Source organism: Dunckerocampus dactyliophorus, chromosome 6, assembly GCF_027744805.1.
Source record: "Dunckerocampus dactyliophorus isolate RoL2022-P2 chromosome 6, RoL_Ddac_1.1, whole genome shotgun sequence".
NCBI lineage: Eukaryota > Metazoa > Chordata > Actinopteri > Syngnathiformes > Syngnathidae > Dunckerocampus > Dunckerocampus dactyliophorus.
In genome coordinates, this window is record NC_072824.1 from 5,285,402 (window position 1) to 5,305,141 (window position 19,740).

The following is a 19,740-nucleotide window of genomic DNA, read 5'->3' on the forward strand; positions in this document are numbered from 1 at the left end:
CTGTTTGGGACCTTCAAAATACGCTTTTTAACATTATTAGAGCCCTTTAGACATGAAATAACAATCCTATAGTCACCTTTACACTTCTATTGCCCATTATAGTAGACTTAATAAAAGGAAATAAGACAAAATAGCCATAGGAAGCCTGTTTGCTATCTTCTAAATACACTTTTTTTTACAGTATTAGAGCTCTCTAGACATGAAATAACAACCCTATAGTCACCTTTACACTCTTATTGCCCAATATAGTGGCTACATTAAAAGATAATGAGACATGTAAGACATAGAAAACCTGTTTACGACCTTCTAAATAAGCTTTTTAACATTATTAGAGCCCTCTAGACATGAAATAACAACCCTATAGTCACTTTTACACTCCTATTCTCCAATAGAGTAGACATAATAAATGAAAGTAAAACATATAAGGCATAGCAGCCTGTTTGCAACCTTCTAAATACGCTTTTTAACATTATTAAAGTCCTCTAGAAATGGAATAACAACCCTATAGTCACCTTTACACTCCTATTGCCCAATATACTAGGCATAATAAGGGAAAATAAGACAACAGAAACCTGTTTACAGCCTTCTAAATATGCTTTTAAACATTAATAGGGCCCTCTAGACATGAAATAACAACCCTATTGTCACCTTCGCACTCCTATTACCTAATATAGTAGAACTAATCAAAGGAAATAAGACATATAAGACATAGAAAACCTGATTGCTACCTTATAAACACAGTTTTTTACATAATTCGAGCCGTCTAGACATTAAATAACAACCCTATAGTCACCTTTATACTCCTATTAGCCAATACAGGAGACATAAGAAGAATAAATAAGACATATAAGACATAGAAAACCTGTTTAAGACCTTCTAAATATGCTTTTTAACATTATTAGAGCCCCCAGAAATGAAATAACAGCACCATAGTCATCTTTACATACCCATTGCCCATTATAATAGACATAATAAAAGAAAGTAAGACATAAAAGACGTAGAAAACCTCTTTGCGACCTTCTCAATACACTTTTAAAAATTATTAGCACCCTCTAGAAATGAAATAACACCATAGTCATCTTTACACACCTATTGCCCATTATAATAGACATAATAAAAGAAAGTAAGACATAAAAGACATAGAAAACCTAATTGCGGCCTTCTGAATACACTTTTTAACATTATTACGGCCCTCTAGACATTAAATAACAACATTATAGTCAACTTTGCACTCCTATTGCCTAATGTAGTAGACATAATAAGGCAAAATAAGGCAACGGAAACCTGTTTACGATCTAAATATGCTTTTTAAATTATTAGGGTCCTTTAGACATTAAATAACACCCTTATAGTCACCTTTGCAGTCTGATTGCCTAATACAGTATAAATAATAAAAGAATATAAGGCATAGAAAACCTGCTTACAACCTTCTAAATACGCTTGTTAACATTATTAACATCATTAACAACATTATAGTCACCTTTACGCCCCTATTGCCATAATAAAAGAAAGTAAGGTATATAAGACACAGAAAACCTTCCAAAGATCGTTTTTTACAGTATTAGAGCCCTCTAGACATGAAATAACAACCTTATAGTCACCTTTACACTCCTGTTGCCCAATATAATAGAAATAATAAAAGAAAATAAGACATAGAAAACCTGATTGCTACTTTCTAAATACTATGTGTCTTTGGCAGGAACTACTTGTAAACATGATGCAAAACCCCACACAAGCCACCTCGTTAGTGCGTAGAAAGTACCGCAATAGCAAAATCTATCAGAAGCTGAGCAAGCAGTTACGCGAACTGAGTGTCTTGTGAACTGAGTGTCTCGTGACTGTAATTAATATATTTTTGAAAAACCACAAAGTGGCGAGGGATTACTGTATACCTAAAAAGCATCATGTAGGTGTATAAGTTGGAAGTTTCCACACTGTTTTCCCTCTCTTCCCACAGCATACATCCCAAGGCGACTTGTCCTCGGCTGCAGGCAGTTCAGAAAGCAGCCTGCAGACACCGGTAGAGGAAGGTCTAAGCTTTAGCGTCTCGCCACCTCGTGATCTGGATCTCTCCTGTCCACCACCCAGCCACCTCTCAAACCTCACTGCAGGCGAGCAGCAGCAGGGCCGCCCTACGGTGAAGAAACACAACTCCCCGGTCCCCCTGCAGGCCACTAGAGGCCACCAGAGAAGCCAGAGTAGCTCTGGTGGCGGCAGCTCCAGCCCCGGCTGCCCCCGCCAAGACTGCGTGGACCCTTCCAATGAGGACATGGGGGCAGGAGATTGTGAGCATGCCTTGGAGGGCTTGTCAGACACTCTGAACAGTCTTTCGCTGACTTCGCTGCTCACAACAGCCTCTTCGGCACGACCACTGGTGAAGAAATGTAACAGCACAGGCACGCTGGACCAAACTAAGGGGAGCAAAGGTGGATGCCAGCTCTCTGAGGATGATGCTCACAGGAATTGGACGGCGGGTAGGGCGAGAGACGAGGACTGCGATGTCACAGACTTCAGCAGGAAAAATAGCAGTCGAGAAAGGGACGCAAACTCCCGAAAAAACAGATGAAACGCTTCTTGTGGAACTTCTTGACTAGGGAAGGATTCTTCCGACACGTTCTGTGATCCCAAATCGTCTTTGAACCGTCTGTTCTCTGTCACTCCCCTCCTGGGATTCGGCTGCTCGGGATCGGTTGTTTTGTTCGGGATTGTACTGGTTATTCTGTGATGATGGCAAGAAGCTTACAAACTTAAAGATGTGCTTCTCCCAGGCTCTCGCCAAGAAAATGGAATTCTAAGGGTTGATTAAGCTTTAGATTAAGCTGGTTTGAAAACAGGGGCAGAGTATTCTCAACCCAAGTGCAAAAAAAGCAATTGTCAGTATTGGTCGCATGGCACACTTTTGCTGAAGAAGAAGCGGAACTCGTTTACGGAACTTGTTTTTATAGAAATATCGCTAAAAAGTAGCATTGGCAACCTACGGGACATTTCAAAAGGTTGTCGATTTTCTGTGATCTTGTGTGCACGTGTAGACTCAAGTGTCCTCGAAAGACCTTCCCATCAAGCGGTCCAGTCCGGTTTTGTTTGTCATGATACCGTTTAGAAGGGTAAATCCTGATGTGGCCTGTTTTCCGAGGAGTGCAAGCGGGATGAAAGTACCTACTAGTGTATCACAAATAAGGGGCTGCATCTTTCAAAGACTGCATTTAAATAACGTTCAAACAGCACGTCTGTCCCTGTTCGAAAGCTCTTCCAAATTCAGACACAAGGGACACTTTCTAAAGTGCCCCTGATTGGGTCTCCCCCTCGAGGGGCGGCATCTTGGGGGGGAAGTTAGAACAATTCCAGTTTGTTTGGAACTGGGGCTAGACAGAGGCCCCAAAAAATAAGTTGTAGTGACAACACCTGCCCGGTGGAACCCTAATTTGACTTTTTTTTCATGAGGCCCAGAATCCCTTGTGTCGCCGCTGCCCCCTTAGACCACCTAGACTGGGTCCCTTATAGAGTGCCACCCCTCATTGGGACACAGCTAGTATAAGGTTCCAATGAAGTCAACATAGTGCATCACACAGTAAACAATGGAGGAAGGGACCATTTTCTGTCCACCAATCAACGCCCTGCACTCTGTCTGGTTCCGCCACTTTAGGACCCCCACCCACTGCACTTGGCGCCCCAACAGAACGGTGGCCAAATGTGCTACATATCCCTCATCTTGCTAATTTTAACTGTGAAAACCAAATTAATGCAACTAAACTGCACTGCTTGGTGGAAACTGGTCTTAGGAGCTGACATTGGACTAAAGGCCTGACTGAACGGGGGAGTTGGATCATCGCTGCTGCTGAGAATACATGTGGGCTCCTTGGTAGTGCCCACATTTCCATGAAAGGGCTAAAAAGTACTGAGTTGCAGACCTGGGCCAAATATTGTTAGCAGGTCTTTGTTGCTAACCACAGGGACTGTTTGTTGGAGCAAGGTTTTAGATGATCCCGCGGTTTATTTACCTTGTCTTGTGTTGAGCCCCCAATGGCCGTCTTGCCTCTTTGTTCTTAAACCAAGGCCGGACTTTCCAGTGCTCTCGTTTTGTTTTAAAGACTACCTCGGGGACTGAATCCAATCCCCTCGGTTTTGTCTTTGCGTACACACGTCCTATTTTGGCGTTCATTGGAAAAGCAGAAGCTGATGGAATGGGAACGGTTCCATCCAAAGTCTTATTTGACTCAGGTCTGCTGAAGTGTAGCAAGAGAACAAACAAACTATGGCAAGCAATGTGGAACAAATGGCTCTCACTTGTAACATCAAGAAAAGCCGCTGTTTACCCGACCGGCCGGGTACGTAGTCGGGTGTGGTGTGATGTGGTCCTCTCGGCCATGTGTTGTTGTGATGTGTTTGTGTCTCGCATCCAGAGCAGGTAGACCTCAGGTGGACTTCAACGCACGCACACACACACACACACACACACACACACACACACACGCACACACACAGACATATGTATGCATCATGCAGAGATGTCAACACACACTGTGGTGTGTTTTTGTAGCTTCATCTTCATTCACTTACTTTCCTCGGGGAAGCCACAGTATTAGATGAGTATTGAGTCCGCCCACCCCCGCCCACCCCCACCCGCCCTTTGGAGATATGCAATACGCTATAGTAGATGTACAGTTAGAAGTATGAGTTTAGAGAAGATTATATTTATTATGACTTGTGTAATAGAATCAAATGCCAGCGGGATTGAAAGGTCACTGAAAGGATGACGTTGTGTCACATGTGATGTGTATCAGGACCCCCCCACCCCAGAACACCTCACCTCTCCCCGCCTCACTGAGTTTTGTTCTGCAAAAATGCATGTGGGGTTCTGTTTCTGTTTCCCTAAATGTCACTCTGGTGTCATAAAAAAGTGAACAAGCTTTTCACCGTCTCTGCTGGTCATTCCCTACCACGTGTTTTCACAAATTTCCACTCCTGCGCAGTTTTGTGCTCATTTTGGGTTCCCACGTGCCTGTCTTCTTCTTCTTCTTCATGACTTCAGCCAGGTAGTGCAGCCAGCAGCATATCATGCACCGTCTTGACGAAAGGAAAGTATTCAACTACAGTGGAACCTCGGTTAGCCTGTGCTCTAATAACACATTATCTGGTTAACGCTGAAAATCTTACCTTGGTGCAATGAGTTCAAATGTTTCTTCAAGTGTCTGTTGCCTTATCTATCAAAATGCTGGCACTTATGACTTTCTTTGGCTCCATTTTGGGTTATTTTTTGCAAAAGAAAAGCAGACACCTGAGGTGAGAAAGGCTGTTGAATTCAAGAAATAATTCGTGACAAAACAGGAAAGTGGTGTCCATGTTGATCTCGCTGCCACATCGTGTCTTTGGCAATCATGTCTTCATTGAAGGTAAAAGTAACATTAAATGTTAATTTATCATTCATCATTTATATGCATTTAGAATTGTTTTCTTCATGAAAACATATACAGTCATCCCTCGCAATATCACAAGCTTACCTGGAGGCACAATTAGGTCCTTGAGAGTCTGGCAGCAGCCCTTAAGAGCAAGAGGAACAACATCAACTCCTTGCCCCTGAGAGCTACCAATTCCATCTCCGATGGAATTCATTTGAGAGGGACAGAAACGGCCTAACCACCCCCCTACCAGAAGCTGAACAGAAGCTGGACAGCTAGCCAGAAGCTGGACCAGAAGCTGGACAGCTAGCCATGGGCCGGGATTGGAAGATGCTAGTTGATATTGGTTGAGATTGCAACCACCAACCAGCCAGACGTGGTGTTATGGTCCCTTTCACTAAAGGTGGTCAACATCATAGAGCTCACAGTCCCAAGCAAGGATTCCACCGAAGAGGCCTATGAACGAAAGAAACTGTGCTACACAGACCTACCATCAGGCTCATGAAAGACCTTGGCATTCATGGACAGGCTCTGCAACAAACAGTAAGATCAGTCTCTGAAGCGGCCGAAAGAAGCAGCCAGTGGCTGTGGATCAAGTGCAAGGACCCTTGCTGGTCTCAAAGCAGAGGGGGGCACACACCTGGGATGGCAGGTGTTGCCGATGAGTCTCTGGAGGTGTCGTGGACCCATCAGTGGGCCTATCATCAAAACACCACTGAAGGAGGGTGCCCACCAATGTTTGATCTCACTGCCCCCCACCCACCTTACAAGCACTGCTCTACTCATGATTGGGCACGGGACACAGGCTCAGGCTTGGTCACCCTGGAGTTGGCCGCCTTTGATGAGGGTGTCTCGTGTTGAAAGGCCGTAACACCCACTGATTCAAGTACAAGTTCAGGTACACTACTGATGATGTGTCCCAAAATGTACATCCTCCCCATGGCTGAGATAAAGCTCCCACGTCACTCTCAAAATCCAGGCCTCATGTGATTACCATCTACAGCAGGGGTCACCAACGTGGTAGCCCCGCACGACCACATGAGGTGCCCGCAAGTCTGCTTTTCATTCAGGTTTTCAGTTAATAATGAAAGAACAGTAGAAAGAAATGCATTCTGAAATACAAAATGTGAGTTGTGGACACCAGCATTTTGTTCATGTTCTGGTAAAACAAGCATATTCGCTTTGTTTGGGTTTAAAATAAGCTCTGAAAATAAATGTTACAAAAATGAGTAGCTCTTGGCCATTTTCATTTTGTAAAAGTAGCTCTCACAAGGAAAAACGTTGGTGACCCCAGATCTACAGTATTGGCACAAAGGACAGTTTCCATCAAGTCCTGTGTATTTACGAACTCAAATATTTTATGCACGTAAAACTCTAAAAACGTATTTTGTGTTAAGATATTGGCTTTCTGGAACGGATGATCTGGATTTACATTGTGTCTTATGGGAAAAATGGATTTGGTTAGAGTAGGTTTTGGTTCAAGAAGGGGTTCATGATGCTAACTGGAGATGAAAGAAAAGCCTACAGTGCGACTTGAAGACTTTTATCCACGCCGTCTGTAGTGTGATCACGTGATGCTGCTTAATATGTGCGGCACAATCAGCTGTTTGTCGCCCCTCACTGCTCTTCTTTTTGCCTCTTTGCTGTTGGAAACAAACCGCACTGGGAATATTTGCCTTAAGTTCTGCGTGCACCATTTCTGGCGCATCAACTTCCTCTTTCCAAACGGCACGGCCATGCACATGCTCGTTAGGTACCACAACAGTAATAAAACATTGTTGAATTAATACCAAAACAAGAGCATTATTATGTATTGGATCTCGTTAGGCGGTGTACCTAAGCGCTTTAATGGGCATTGTTGCATTGGAAAAATAACACTGCCTCAGCGTCCAATGAATAAAACAGGACACACACTGGCTGGCTGGCTGGCTGGCTGGCTGGCTGGCGCTCCACTTGAGTGGAGGGAAAAAGCGATGTTTGCAGACTGGTGCTGGAATTAATAGTCTGCATAATGGCACCGCAATCAAGTGTAGAGCTCCTATTTTAACACGCAGCAAAACAACACTTCATGTTTTTGTTCACTCACACACTCCTAAGTCACTCACCCAGTGCACAGAACACAGGAAGGATGTATCAAATACAGTATTATGATTAAATACAAGAATGAAATGAACCAGTCATTTATTTCATATCACAGCATAAAGAATATAAGACATGTAATAATTTATAATAATGATGATTTTGACAAAAACACTCAAATAATATTATAACCACTAAAATAAAGGATTAATTATTCAGAACTATTTATTCACAATGGCTCCATTTAGGATCGGTCATCCTTTCAGCAGACATTAGTTCAATCTAACCGCCGTTTCCCCTTGGACGCATTTCACTGTAGCACACAACTTTCGGTGTGGAGGACCTGTTAATAAAACCGCGTCTTGCACGAACTGCAAGCATTAGGTAAGTTTCTCATGATTACTTTGGTCGGCTCGGGTCAAGTGCTCTCACTATGTTGACTATGGCTTAAATTCAGCACATGAATCTTTTAATATGTGTTAATAATGGAAGCTCTCTGTAGCGGCATGAGTGGGCATGTAAACCAAGCCGTCTAGAGTTAAAACGGGAGCGCCGATCGGCATCCACTTCCGTATTATGTCTTGCACGGGTTTGGCCGCCATGATGTGCGTCCTCGGCACACTGTTCAGCTATTAATTGCTCTAATAGACGGTCCAGAGACAGTGGCGGAGCTACGGGGTGGCTTGGCCAGCCCAATGAAACATTTCTGGCTCCACCACTGTAAACAGAAAAACATTACCCCAAATGACTGAAGTGTCAAAAGTATCAGTATTTTTGATTTGAGAATCGATTTTAGAGCATGAAGAGCTTCAGTATCGATCCGCACATCACGGCTCTCAACACTCCCGACCATCATCAGGGATAACGAAACTGCGCACAACCTTAGTTTTCTTTTTCTTTTTGTACAGTGCACTAATCCCTCACCACTTTGTACTTTCAATTTTTCAGCTTTACTCTCTCACGTTTTTTCCAAAATATAGTAATTAATAAATCATACTTTTTCATTATTATCATCATTAGTCCAAAAAAAATACATATTTAAGCAAATGTTACATTTTTTTGTCTAAATGAAGCGTTTTTAAGCATAAAAATTGCTAAATGAAGTAAAATACAAATAAAAGGCATTCAGAAGACACATTCAAAGACGTGGTGATGTGTAGTATTCTACATTGGTCACTAGGTGTCAGTAATGTTACTAATGTAGATTTGCAGGTTTGAATTGGCCACAACAGGCACAGTAATAACAAAATAATAATATTAACTCATTCAATCCCAGCCATTTTCAGTACCGGCCATTTTAGATGATTTTGACTGAAGGCACACAGAATATTGTGTTCTATGGCTATATACACACGGAACCTACCAAAAGAAAGATTAGACTCCTGTCTTTCATCAGAAAAAAAAAGGTTTGTTTCTACCTTTTTCCGTTCTTTAGTAATCAGCAGTAGAACATATAGGTAAGTTTCAGGAAGATATCAGTTCCGGACAAAAAAAAAAAAAGGGAGGAACCCAGCTTTTTGTGAAATGATTTCAAGCATAACTTCAACTTTGACACAATTTTTTTGCTCATGTGACAGCTCAAATATCTAAACAACCATACCACAACTATACACACATTAAAAAGGTTGTTTTACATCAAAATAGCCATTTATTTACAAATATGACACCATGAACTATCTACAATTTTCACATTTGGGAACTAAACTGTGTGTTCGCATGCAAATGTTTTCCTACAATGCGTAACCTTCTTCAGGCTACACTCCTCCATGCTCTTCCACGTCCTCCTTGCTGTCGAGTGTGTGCAAATGATCCATGCCGAGCTCTAATCAAATGCACTTCTGCCACCTTGTGGCCGTTATTATGGCTTCAAACTGTGACATCTATTCGTGTGCACTTGGCGTCACCGCCTCTTTTTGCCTCTCGCGCAAAAAAATGCAAAAGACATAAGATATAAGTACGTCTTTGGGAGCGGGCGTTCGGGTTTATGAAAACATACTGTATAAATACGTCTTTGGTATTGAATGAGTTAACATTACACAGGCCACGCCAAGCTAAAACTCAACTCTGAACCCCTTGACATCACTTCCTGTCCACCCGTCACTCTGCCTTCCTAGCACCGGAACACATTTACAGCAACACATACACAAGTTTTATTTACAGTATGTCTTATTTTCTGTTATTATATTGGGTAAGATGAGTGTAAAGGTGACTCTAGAGGTGTTATTTCATATCTAGAGGGTTAATGTTAAAAAGCGTATTTAGAAGGTGGTAAACAGGTTGTCTATACCATAACTATAAAAATATTCCATTTATAAATAAGGAACCCTATACTGTGCGGAAATTCACTTATCACGGTTGGAACCAATTAAGCACGATAAATGAGGGATTACTGGATTCATAACTTATGGAAGTACATGGCAACCACAAAACGTGGTAACACGATGGCCGCCTGTACTTGCTTGACAAGCGCATCAAACTACCAGTGACTCTCTGCAGGGATTCCGGGGGAAATTCATTCCCCAGCCCTCGGCTTTGGTGGCCAGCTGCAGTCAGCAGATGTTTGCTGTTAACGAAGCAGCTGACGGCGCAGATGCACGAGGTCGAGAGGCGAGCATCACAGCGGCGCCACCGCACCGAGACCTCGCTCAAACCTGACGAGACCAAAGCCGTCCGAGGCCAATTAACGGCGAGAGAGACGGCAAATATTCGAACAGGAATTCCATTTCAGTATTTTTCATGTCCAGCAACACTGGTTGCTACATCACAGCGTATCATAGCATCATCTGTTGGACGTCATGAGCCTGGAGATGGCTGAGTTTTGAAGGTAAGATCAATGCGTCACTGCTCACATTTTTTAAGAGATTGTTTGTTGGATGCCGGAACAAGAATTGTTTTCATTTTTAGTAGCATCAGACACAAAATGGTTGAGTTTAAAGATCAACTTGCTATATTTTTTATTTCTTTTATTTTTTTACCAGCCACAATTTCACTGAACTGTAAGAACCTTATTAATTTTGGATATTACCTGACAAGGGAGATCAATTTTGAAATTTTGTAAAGATACTAAGAAGTTGTATACAGTATATCATATATATGTATATACATAAAAAACTGCATCCCAGCTTGGGATATACAGGAGGTTATTAGTGTCAATGTCAATCTTTGCGGTTTCTTTTTAATAGAATGAAATGAATGAATGAAATTTTCTTTTCGCAATATTATGACTTTATTTATAAATAACATAACATAGCAAAACTAAAATAGAATATTTCACCTCTGTGCTACTAAAATGACTTTTTTGTATTTTTTTTTGTTCATTCTTGTAAAAATTGTGACCTTTATTTCTCGGTAGAATCTCTTAATATTTTGGCTTTATTCTCCTAAAATTACAGCTGTTTTTCCATTTCTGCTGTTGTTTTTTTGTCCCAACTATTTCAACTTTCTTCATGTGAATTTTCTTCTCGTAATTATGACTTCATTCCCATAATATTTTGACTTTATTCCACAGCGTTATAACTTCTTCCACAACTTAATTTTCCAAAAATTACAACTTTATTCGTCGTTTTGTTTAGTTTCTCATGATATCACGACTTTAAAAGAATAAAGTCTTTTTTCTTCAATATTTCAACTTACTAATGGTACTAAAATGACGCTATTTTTTTCATAATATTACATTGTTTTCATAAAATTATGAATTTTTTAGATGACAGCTTTTTTCTCTTAATATTTTGTATTTGCTTGTAAAATTACTGCTGATTTTTCCATTTCTTGTACAAGGTGTTGGAATTGACTTCTTATGCTTCTTTTCTGACTTATATCAAGCGGCAGGCCAGTAAAGTGCTGCTCACGTCACGCTAACAGCACGCTTCTTTTTCCAACATCTCCGCAGCCACCCACCCTCTTTAAGCCCGCTTGCTGATGCCGGAACACGCTTTCTACGTATGCGCTTGCCATGTGCGCCCTTCATCTGTAGTCAAGTGTGCACACGCGGCGCCCGATGAAAAAGAGAACAGATGCGGCGGTGAAATTAGCCGACGGTGGCGAGGAAAGAGCGCAAAATGTCCTGAGGGAACCAACAATTTGGAGGGTAAAAAATGTCAACAACACAAGAGCTGGATGGGGTTCATCTTTTAAATCGGAGAGTCAAAGTGCAGAAGAAAACAGCAAAAATTTGGAACAAAAGAAAAGGTTGTTGGAAATTGAAATGTAAAACTAATAATAGTTTTGAGGGCGTTACGTTGCCTGATTAAGGGTAGTAACTAGTTTACGTTGTTGTCATGTTGTTCAAAGACTATTCATTATGATAATAATCACCACTGTGATCGCGCCTTGCTTTCCGTCTTAAGAGGTAGTAGTAATAATTAGTCTTATACTGAAGGTCGGGGGTGTTCAAAGTGCGGCCCGGGTGCCATTAGCGGCCTGCGTCACAATATAATTTAACATGAAAACTGTTTTTAAAAAAACAAACAAAAAAAAAACATTAAAAAAATCAGCAGTAACTTTAGAAGAATAATGTCAAAATATTTTTTTAAAAAGTTGTAATTAACACGAAAATGTGTACCATTATGACGAAAAATTTTATTAAAATTATAAAAGAAAAAGACACGTTTTTTTATGTAGCAATATGAGAAACAAACAAAAAAACAACAAATAAAATTGTAAATTTGGATTGCGGAAAAATTTCTAATGTTACGAGAATAAAGTCCAAATATAGGACTAAAGTCATAAGAGAAGAAAATTTACAAGAAGAAAGCTGAAATAGTTCGAAAAAAAAAACAAAAAACAGCAGGAATGGGAAAAAAAAACAGCTGTAATTTTACGAGAAGAAATGTCAAGGCAAAAAAAAAGTCGTAATTTTCTGAGAATAACGTTGTGATATTATAATGAAAAATTTTAATTAAAATATTTTTTAAAAACATGTTATTTTTTTAAGTATTAATATTATGAGAAACAACAAATAAAATTGTTATTGCAGAAAACGTTATGTTATGAGAATAAAGTCAAAATATTATAGGAATAAAGTAAAAGTAAGAAAAAATTGACCAGAAGAAGCTGAAATAGTTGGAAAAATGGAGAACCCCCCCCCCCCCCCCCCCCCACAACAACAGTGGGAATGGAAAAAAACAGCTTCAATTTTACAAAAATAAAGTCAAAATATTAAGACAAAAAAGTTGTGTTGTAACAAGAAAGAAACGCAGAATTTCACAAGAATAAACTCGCAATATTATGAGGAAAAATAATGTTGAAATATTAAAGAAAAATACAATATGAAAAGTCATAATATTATGAGAAACAAACAAAAACGGAATACAGTCATTTATTCAAAATATTATGGGAATAAAGTCCTGATATTAATATTAATCTAATATTAATAACAGCAGAGGGGTGGGGGAGTAAAGAGTGAAGTTGATATTAATAACAGTTATGTAGCATCTTTATGACAAAGCTGAGGTTATAATTTGCTAGCATATCTACATGTGTTGCTTTAGAAAAGATCAAAGTGGCAAAGTTGCATCCTTTCATTTTTCACTATGTGGCCCTCACTGGAATATGTTTGGACACCCCTGCTGAAGGTGGGTTTTTTTGTGGTTTTTCTGGATTATGGCGCCCCCTGTAGGCCACGGTGCCCTTAGCATTCACCTACACAGAGCACACAGAATTTGATACAATATTTTAACGCTTTTGTTTAGAAATGGCAATGAATTACTTGGAATCTATTATATCACTTGACTGTTAACTTTACTTTGTAACTCTTAAACAATCATACACAAACTGCGCAGGCACGTCAATAAAGCTGATTAGTAATCTTGCAGTGTGCATGCTATGCCATTAGATGGCAGCGTATCTTCCTAAATGAATCAATCAGTGAGCAAACAGACTGCACGGAAGTAGTTCTAGCTGCAAAGACTACGTATTTTCCCAATACTTATGTTCCTACGGCTCCGGTTTGTCATAACGTTGAGTCGTGTACAGTGTTCCCTCGCTCTATCGTGGTTCACCTTTCGCGGATTCGCAGATTTTTTTAGTTTTTTTTTTTTAATTACAGGGCCAAGCCTGACCCTTTTAAGAAGAATTGCATTATGGGAAGTTGAGTGCCTATCTCTTCCCTCGCTCATCTGTCTGCACCGCCCATTGTTTTCTGCCTCCTGATTGGCTGTAGACCATTGTCAATCAGCCTCCTTCGTGCCGTCCTGTCATGTCTCCTGTGTCATTGTTTGCTTGCTAGCTTGTAAATGAATCTTCGGTTTGTCTGCAGCAATATGTTTTAACAAGGATATAAAAACGCTACAGTACAGCGGAAGGGCGCCATAACAAAAAGGCACGGTCACAGGAGTGAAATATGCGCGAGTGACTTCATAATTTCTTGTGTTGATCATTAAAATTCAAACAAAGGTTTGAACTTTTTTGAGAGTTTTTAAACAAGAGAGAAATGTGAGAAAATTGTATTGCCTGTCTGAGAAAAGTGTATAAAATGTATGGCGAGGGGTTTTACAGCCTTAAAAAATATAATAATTGTAAAAAAAAAATGAAGATGGCCAAGAGAAGAGTTGTCGTTTGATGTGTTGCAGGGTGGATAGCCTGCAACACATCAAACGACAACTCTTCTCTTGGCCAGCAGAGGACGCCACATCCCTACCATGCCAACTGCACCCACAAAGTGTCATCACGCAGGTAAGCCCCGCCCTCCTTCAGCAGATCGGTGTCTCGTTTCAGCGACCGAGTGTGCATGCGAGACATGCTGAGGACACGTACAAGTGAAACACAGGTGGGCCAGCAGGTGGCAGGCTGAGACCGGGTGTTTTTTTTTTGTGGAGGACACATTTTAAAAACTATGAATGGGTTCGAAATCATTTTTTGTGGGGCGGGGGTTGAAATATTAATATATAATGTAATTAAGTTTTTCCAAATATATTAATTTACAAGTCATGTGGTTTGTGGTTGATTGCAGCTTATTAATAGTCAAAAATGTGTACTGTATATTTAAGCAAATTGTACGTATTTTTAGCCTAAATTGGGCATTTTCAAGCATAAAAATGGCTAAATGAATTAAAATAGAAATATATGGCATTCAGAAGACGCATTCAAAGAAAGGTAGTATTCTACACTGGTGTCAGTAATGTTACACTGATGAGACAACAGACACCACAGGAAGTACTGTACTGTTGCAACTCCCCCCGACGCTAACATGTGGAAGTTTGTTTTATTTTGTGACTGTATTGGGTAATAGGAGGGTAAACGGTGACTATAGGGGTGTTATTTCATGTCTCGAGGGCTCTAATCATGTTTTTTTTTTTTTAAACAACAGATTTAGAAGGTCGTAAACAGCTCTAACTATGAAAAGTTAAAATTTTTTACTTAAAACAACTCATCACAGGTCTGAAACCGATTCCAGTAGAATTGTACAACATTTCTGTTGAAAATCTTTAGAAATCTTTCCTATATGGTCATCCCTCACTCTATCCCTTTTAATAAATAATAATTAATTAATAAATGATTGCTTTTTCTTTTATTAGTAAAAAAAAAAGCATATTTTTAGCAAATGTTGTGTATGCTTGGCCTAAATTAAGGCTTTTCAAGCATAAAAATGTTGTAAATGAACGAACTAAAATAAAAACAGTTTAAGGCAATGCAAGACGTTGATGAACTGTAGCCTACTGGCCACTAGGTGTCACTAGTAACGCGCACCAGCCTTGTTTGCCAACTACAGGCTTTTATTATTTATAAGTATTTATCACACAACAGGCACAAAAATAATGGACATCGTCACAGTAATAACATGGACTACTGTTGTCGCCGTACTGAAGCTCTGAATCCCTGACGTCACTTCCTGTTCACACGTCCGGAAGACATTTACTGAAACACACACGATCATGAGTCTTATTTATATCTTTAATGGCTTATTTTCTCGAATTATATCTACTATATTGGTTAATATGAGTGTAAAGGGCTGTTATTTCATGTCCAGAGGGCTCTAATAAAGGTAAAAAATTGTACTGAGAAAGTCATGAATAGGTTTTCTATGCTCTAACTACACAAAATATTCCCTTATTAATATTGAATCCTACTTTGCGGAAATTCACTTCTAGCGGTCAGGTCTGCAACCAATTAACCGCCATAAGAGAGGGATTTCTGTACGTCTTTTTGTACTATTGCTCTTATTTTCGCATACATCTTCAGAAAACTACCAAAAGTATCATGGTGCGTGTTATACTGTATACAGTACCTCTTATGTATTATCGTGTGAAGCGTTAAGGCTGGCAAACAGCCCATGACAACAAGTCAAAATTGAAAATGACTTATTTAAAAACACCCACCATGTGCACTTTATTCTACACTCATTTTCCCTCCTTTTGCCACACATTCAATTTGCCACATCAATCTATATATATATATATATATATATATATATATATATATACACACACACACACACACACACATACACGGATATACTGTATATGATATAGGGTTTAAAGCCGAGCCCACTCATCCCCTCCGAGCGCAAGAAGGCTTTTTCTCTCTCTTCGCGTCACGTTGATGGCCAATCGTGTGACCTTTAAATTACGTAATGAGCATAAACCTCTTAAAAATAATAATAATAATGTTACGCCTCTCAGGGTGAAGGTGGATAATCTAGCAGGATGCCTCAGCAGCAGGAACATGGATGTTTCTTTTCTGGTTTTAAAGCTGACATTTGCTCCTTTTTTAGCTGCATTAGTGGAAGTTTTAGCGCCTTAGAACATGTCCGTGTCCGTAAGGTGGTACTTTACTAAAAATAGATTTTTAATCATTATGGGCATTATTAAAAATATAAAATATAACATAAGAGAAAATAGGACTCATGCGTGTGTGTTTTGCTCTAAATGTGTTCCATTTCCGGTGTGTGGGGCGGACAGGAATATGACGTCGGGCGTTCAGAGACGAGTTTTAGATTGGCGTGGGTTACGGTCGCAACAGTAGCCCATTTTAGGGATCACTGAGCCTGTTGTTGGAGCATTCAAACCTGCAATAAAAACCCAGTGTCTCACCCGACGTTAAATTAACCTTACTGACACCTAGTGACCAGTGTAGAATACTACATATCATCACAACCTCTTTGAAAGCGTTTTCTGAATGCTTTATATTTGTATTTTACTTCATTTAGCCATTTTTACGCTTGACCATGCTTCATTTAGGCTTCAACCTAAAATTTTCTTAAATAAGCATATTTTTGACAACAAATAGGCCAGGGGAGTCCAAACTTTTTCCAGTGACGGCCACATAGTGAAAAATGAAAGGATGCAACTGTGCCACTTTGATATTTTGTCAATCATGTCAATCAACATGTAGATATGCCAAGAAGTTATATACTGTATAGTGGTGTCAAAAAGTGTTTGCCCCCTTCCTGATTATTTTTTTGCATGTTTGTCACACTTAAATGTTTCAGATCATCAAACACATTTAAATATTAGTCAATGACAACACAGCTGAACACAAAATGCAGTTTTTAAATGAAACTTTTTATTATTTAGGGAGAAAAAAAACCTACATGACCCTGTGTGAAAAAGTGATTGCCCCCTAAACCTAATAAGTGGTTGGGCCCCCCTCAGCAGCAACAACTGCAATCAAGCGTTTGTGATAACTTGCAATGAGTCTCTTACAGCGCTGTGGAGGAATTTTGGCCCACTCATCTTTGCAGAATTGTTGTCATTCAGCCACATTGGAGGGTTTTCCAGCATGAAACGCCTTTTTAAGGTCATACCACAGCATCTCAATAGGATTCAGGTCAGGACTTTGACTAGGCCACTCCAAAGTCTTCATTTTGTTTTTCTTCAGCCATTCAGAGGTGGACTTGCTGGTGTGTTTTGGATCATTGTCCTGCTGCAGAACCCAAGTTGGTTTCAGCTTGAGGTCACCAACAGATGGCCGGACATTCTCCTTCAGGATTTGTTGGTAGACATCACAATTCATGGTTCCATTTATCACAGCAAGTCTTCCAGGTCCTGAAGCAGCAAAATAGCCACAGACCATCACACCACCACCACCATATTTTACTGTTGGTATGATGTTCTTTTTCTGAAATATAGCGTTACTTTTACACCAGATGTAATGGGACACACACCTTACAAAAAGTTCAACTTTTGTCTCGTCAGATCACAGAGTATTTTCCCAAAGGTCTTGGGGATCATCAAGATGTTTTCTGGCAAAATTGAGACGAGCCTTAATGTTCTTTTTGTTCAGCAGTGGTTTTGGTCTTTCTTATGGTGGAGTCATGAACACTGACCTTAACTGAGGCAAGTGAGGCCTACAGTTCTTTGGATGTTGTTGTGGGGTCTTTTGTGACCTCTTGGATGAGTCGTCACTGCGCTCTTGGGGTCATTTTCTTTGGCCGGCCACTCCTGGGAAATTTTTTTTTTTCCTTCCTTTAATAATAAAAAGTTTAATTTAAAAACTGTATTTTGTGTTCAGTTGTGTTGTCACTGATTAATATTTCATTTGACAAACATGCAAGAAATCTGGAAGGAGGTAAACACTCTTTCACCCCACTGTATATTTCAAGAAAAAACTGCATCTCAGCGTTGTCGTATAGGTGAAAAAGAGTATTATTAATATCAACTTTGCTCTTTGCTCTTGTTTTACTCCATTTTTGTCAGGTTTTGTCAAGTATTTCAACTTTCTTCTGAAATAGTAATTTTTATTTATTCCCATAATGTTCTGACTTTATCCCCGTAATATATATATATATTTTTATATTTATATATTTTTATTATATACTGCTAAAAAAAATTAGAGGAACACTTTGAAAACACATCAGATCTAAACTGGGGGAAAAATGATCGTGAATATCTTTCCTGATAATAAGTGGGTGATGTATTAGTAACAAAATGATGCCACATCATTTGATAGAAATGAAAATGATCACCCTATAGAGGGGGGAAATCAAAGACACCCCAAAATTGAAAGTGAAAAAATGATGCAGCAGACTGGTCCATTTTGCTAAAATGTCATTGTAGCAACTCAAAATGATTCTCAGTAGTTTGTGTGGCCCAACGTGCTTGTACGCATGCCTGACAACGTTGGGGCATGCTCCTAATGAAACTACGGATGGTGTCCTGGGGGATCTCCTCCCAGATCTGGACCAGGGCATCAATGAGCTCCTGGACAGCCTGAGGAGCAACCTGGCGGCGCCGGATGGACCTAAACATAATGTCCCAGAGGTGTTCTATTGGGTTTAGGTCCGGTGAACGTGGGGGCCAGTCAATGGTATCAATTCCTTCATCCTCCAGGAACTACCTGCATACACTAGCCACATGAGGTCGGGCATTGTCGTGGACCAGGAGGAACCCAGGTCCCACTGCACCAGCGTAGGTTCTGACAATGGGTCCAAGGATTTCATCCCGATACCTAATAGCAGTCAGGGTGCCGTTATCTAACCTGTAGAGGTCTGTGCGTCCTTCCAGGGATATGCCTCCCCAGACCATCACTGACCCACCACCAAACCGGTCATGCTGAATGATGTTGCAGGCAGCATAACGTTCTCCACGGCATCTCCAGACCCTTTCACGTCTGTCGCATGTGCTCAGGTTGAACTTGCTCTCATCAGTGAAGAGCACAGGGCACCAGTGGTGTAGTTGCCAATTCTGGTGGTCTTTGGCAAATACCAATCGAGCTCTACGGTGCTGGGCAGTGAGTACAGGGCCCACTACAGGACGTCGGGCCCTCAGGCCACCCTCATGGAGCCTGTTTCTGATTGTTTGGTCAGAAACATTCACACCAGTGGCCTGCTGGAGGTCATTTTGTAGGGCTCTGGCAGTGCTCATCCTGTTCCTCCTTGCACAAAGGAGCAGATACCGATCCTGCTGAGAGTTGAAGGACCTTCTATGGCCCTGTCCAGCTCTCCTGGAGTAACTACCTGTCTCCTGGAATCTCCTCCATGCGTCCAGGTACCGCAGTGATGCCCTGGTCCAGATCTGGGAGGAGATCCCCCAGGACACCATCCGTAGTCTCATTAGGAGCATGCCCCGACGTTATCAGGCATGCGTACAAGCACGTGGGGCCACACAAACTACTGAGAATCATTTTGAGTTGCTACAATGACATTTTAGCAAAATGGACCAGTCTGCTGCATCATTTTTTCACTTTCAATTTTGGGGTGTCTTTGATTTCCCCCCTCTATAGGGTGATCATTTTCATTTCTATCAAATGATGTGGCATCATTTTGTTACTAATACATCACCCACTTATTATCAGGAAAGATATTCAAGATCATTTTTCCCCCAGTTAA

At 40.4% G+C, this 19,740-nt stretch overlaps 2 protein-coding genes across 5 annotated transcripts in view; both read left to right on the forward strand.

The window, feature by feature from the left end:
• LOC129183373 (voltage-dependent T-type calcium channel subunit alpha-1I-like) overlaps positions 1-10,130 on the forward strand; it is a 279,439-nt gene extending 269,309 nt beyond the window's left edge. For 3 of the 4 annotated variants that reach the window (XM_054780519.1, XM_054780520.1, XM_054780522.1), the window contains one exon: positions 1,958-4,910. In XM_054780519.1, coding sequence (XP_054636494.1) covers positions 1,958-2,566 — 609 coding nt within the window. In that variant the 3' untranslated portion in view covers positions 2,567-4,910. Of the gene's footprint in view, positions 1-1,957; positions 4,911-9,971 lie in introns of those variants that run through there. The other variant, XM_054780521.1, reaches the window with a different exon arrangement.
• Positions 10,131-10,152: 22 nt separating this feature from the next.
• zgc:92360 (uncharacterized protein LOC436988 homolog) overlaps positions 10,153-19,740 on the forward strand; it is a 34,797-nt gene continuing 25,209 nt past the window's right edge. Inside the window, exon 1 of the mRNA XM_054780532.1 lies at positions 10,153-10,299. The gene's annotated coding sequence lies outside the window, so the exon portion shown is untranslated. The remainder of the gene's footprint in view (positions 10,300-19,740) is intronic.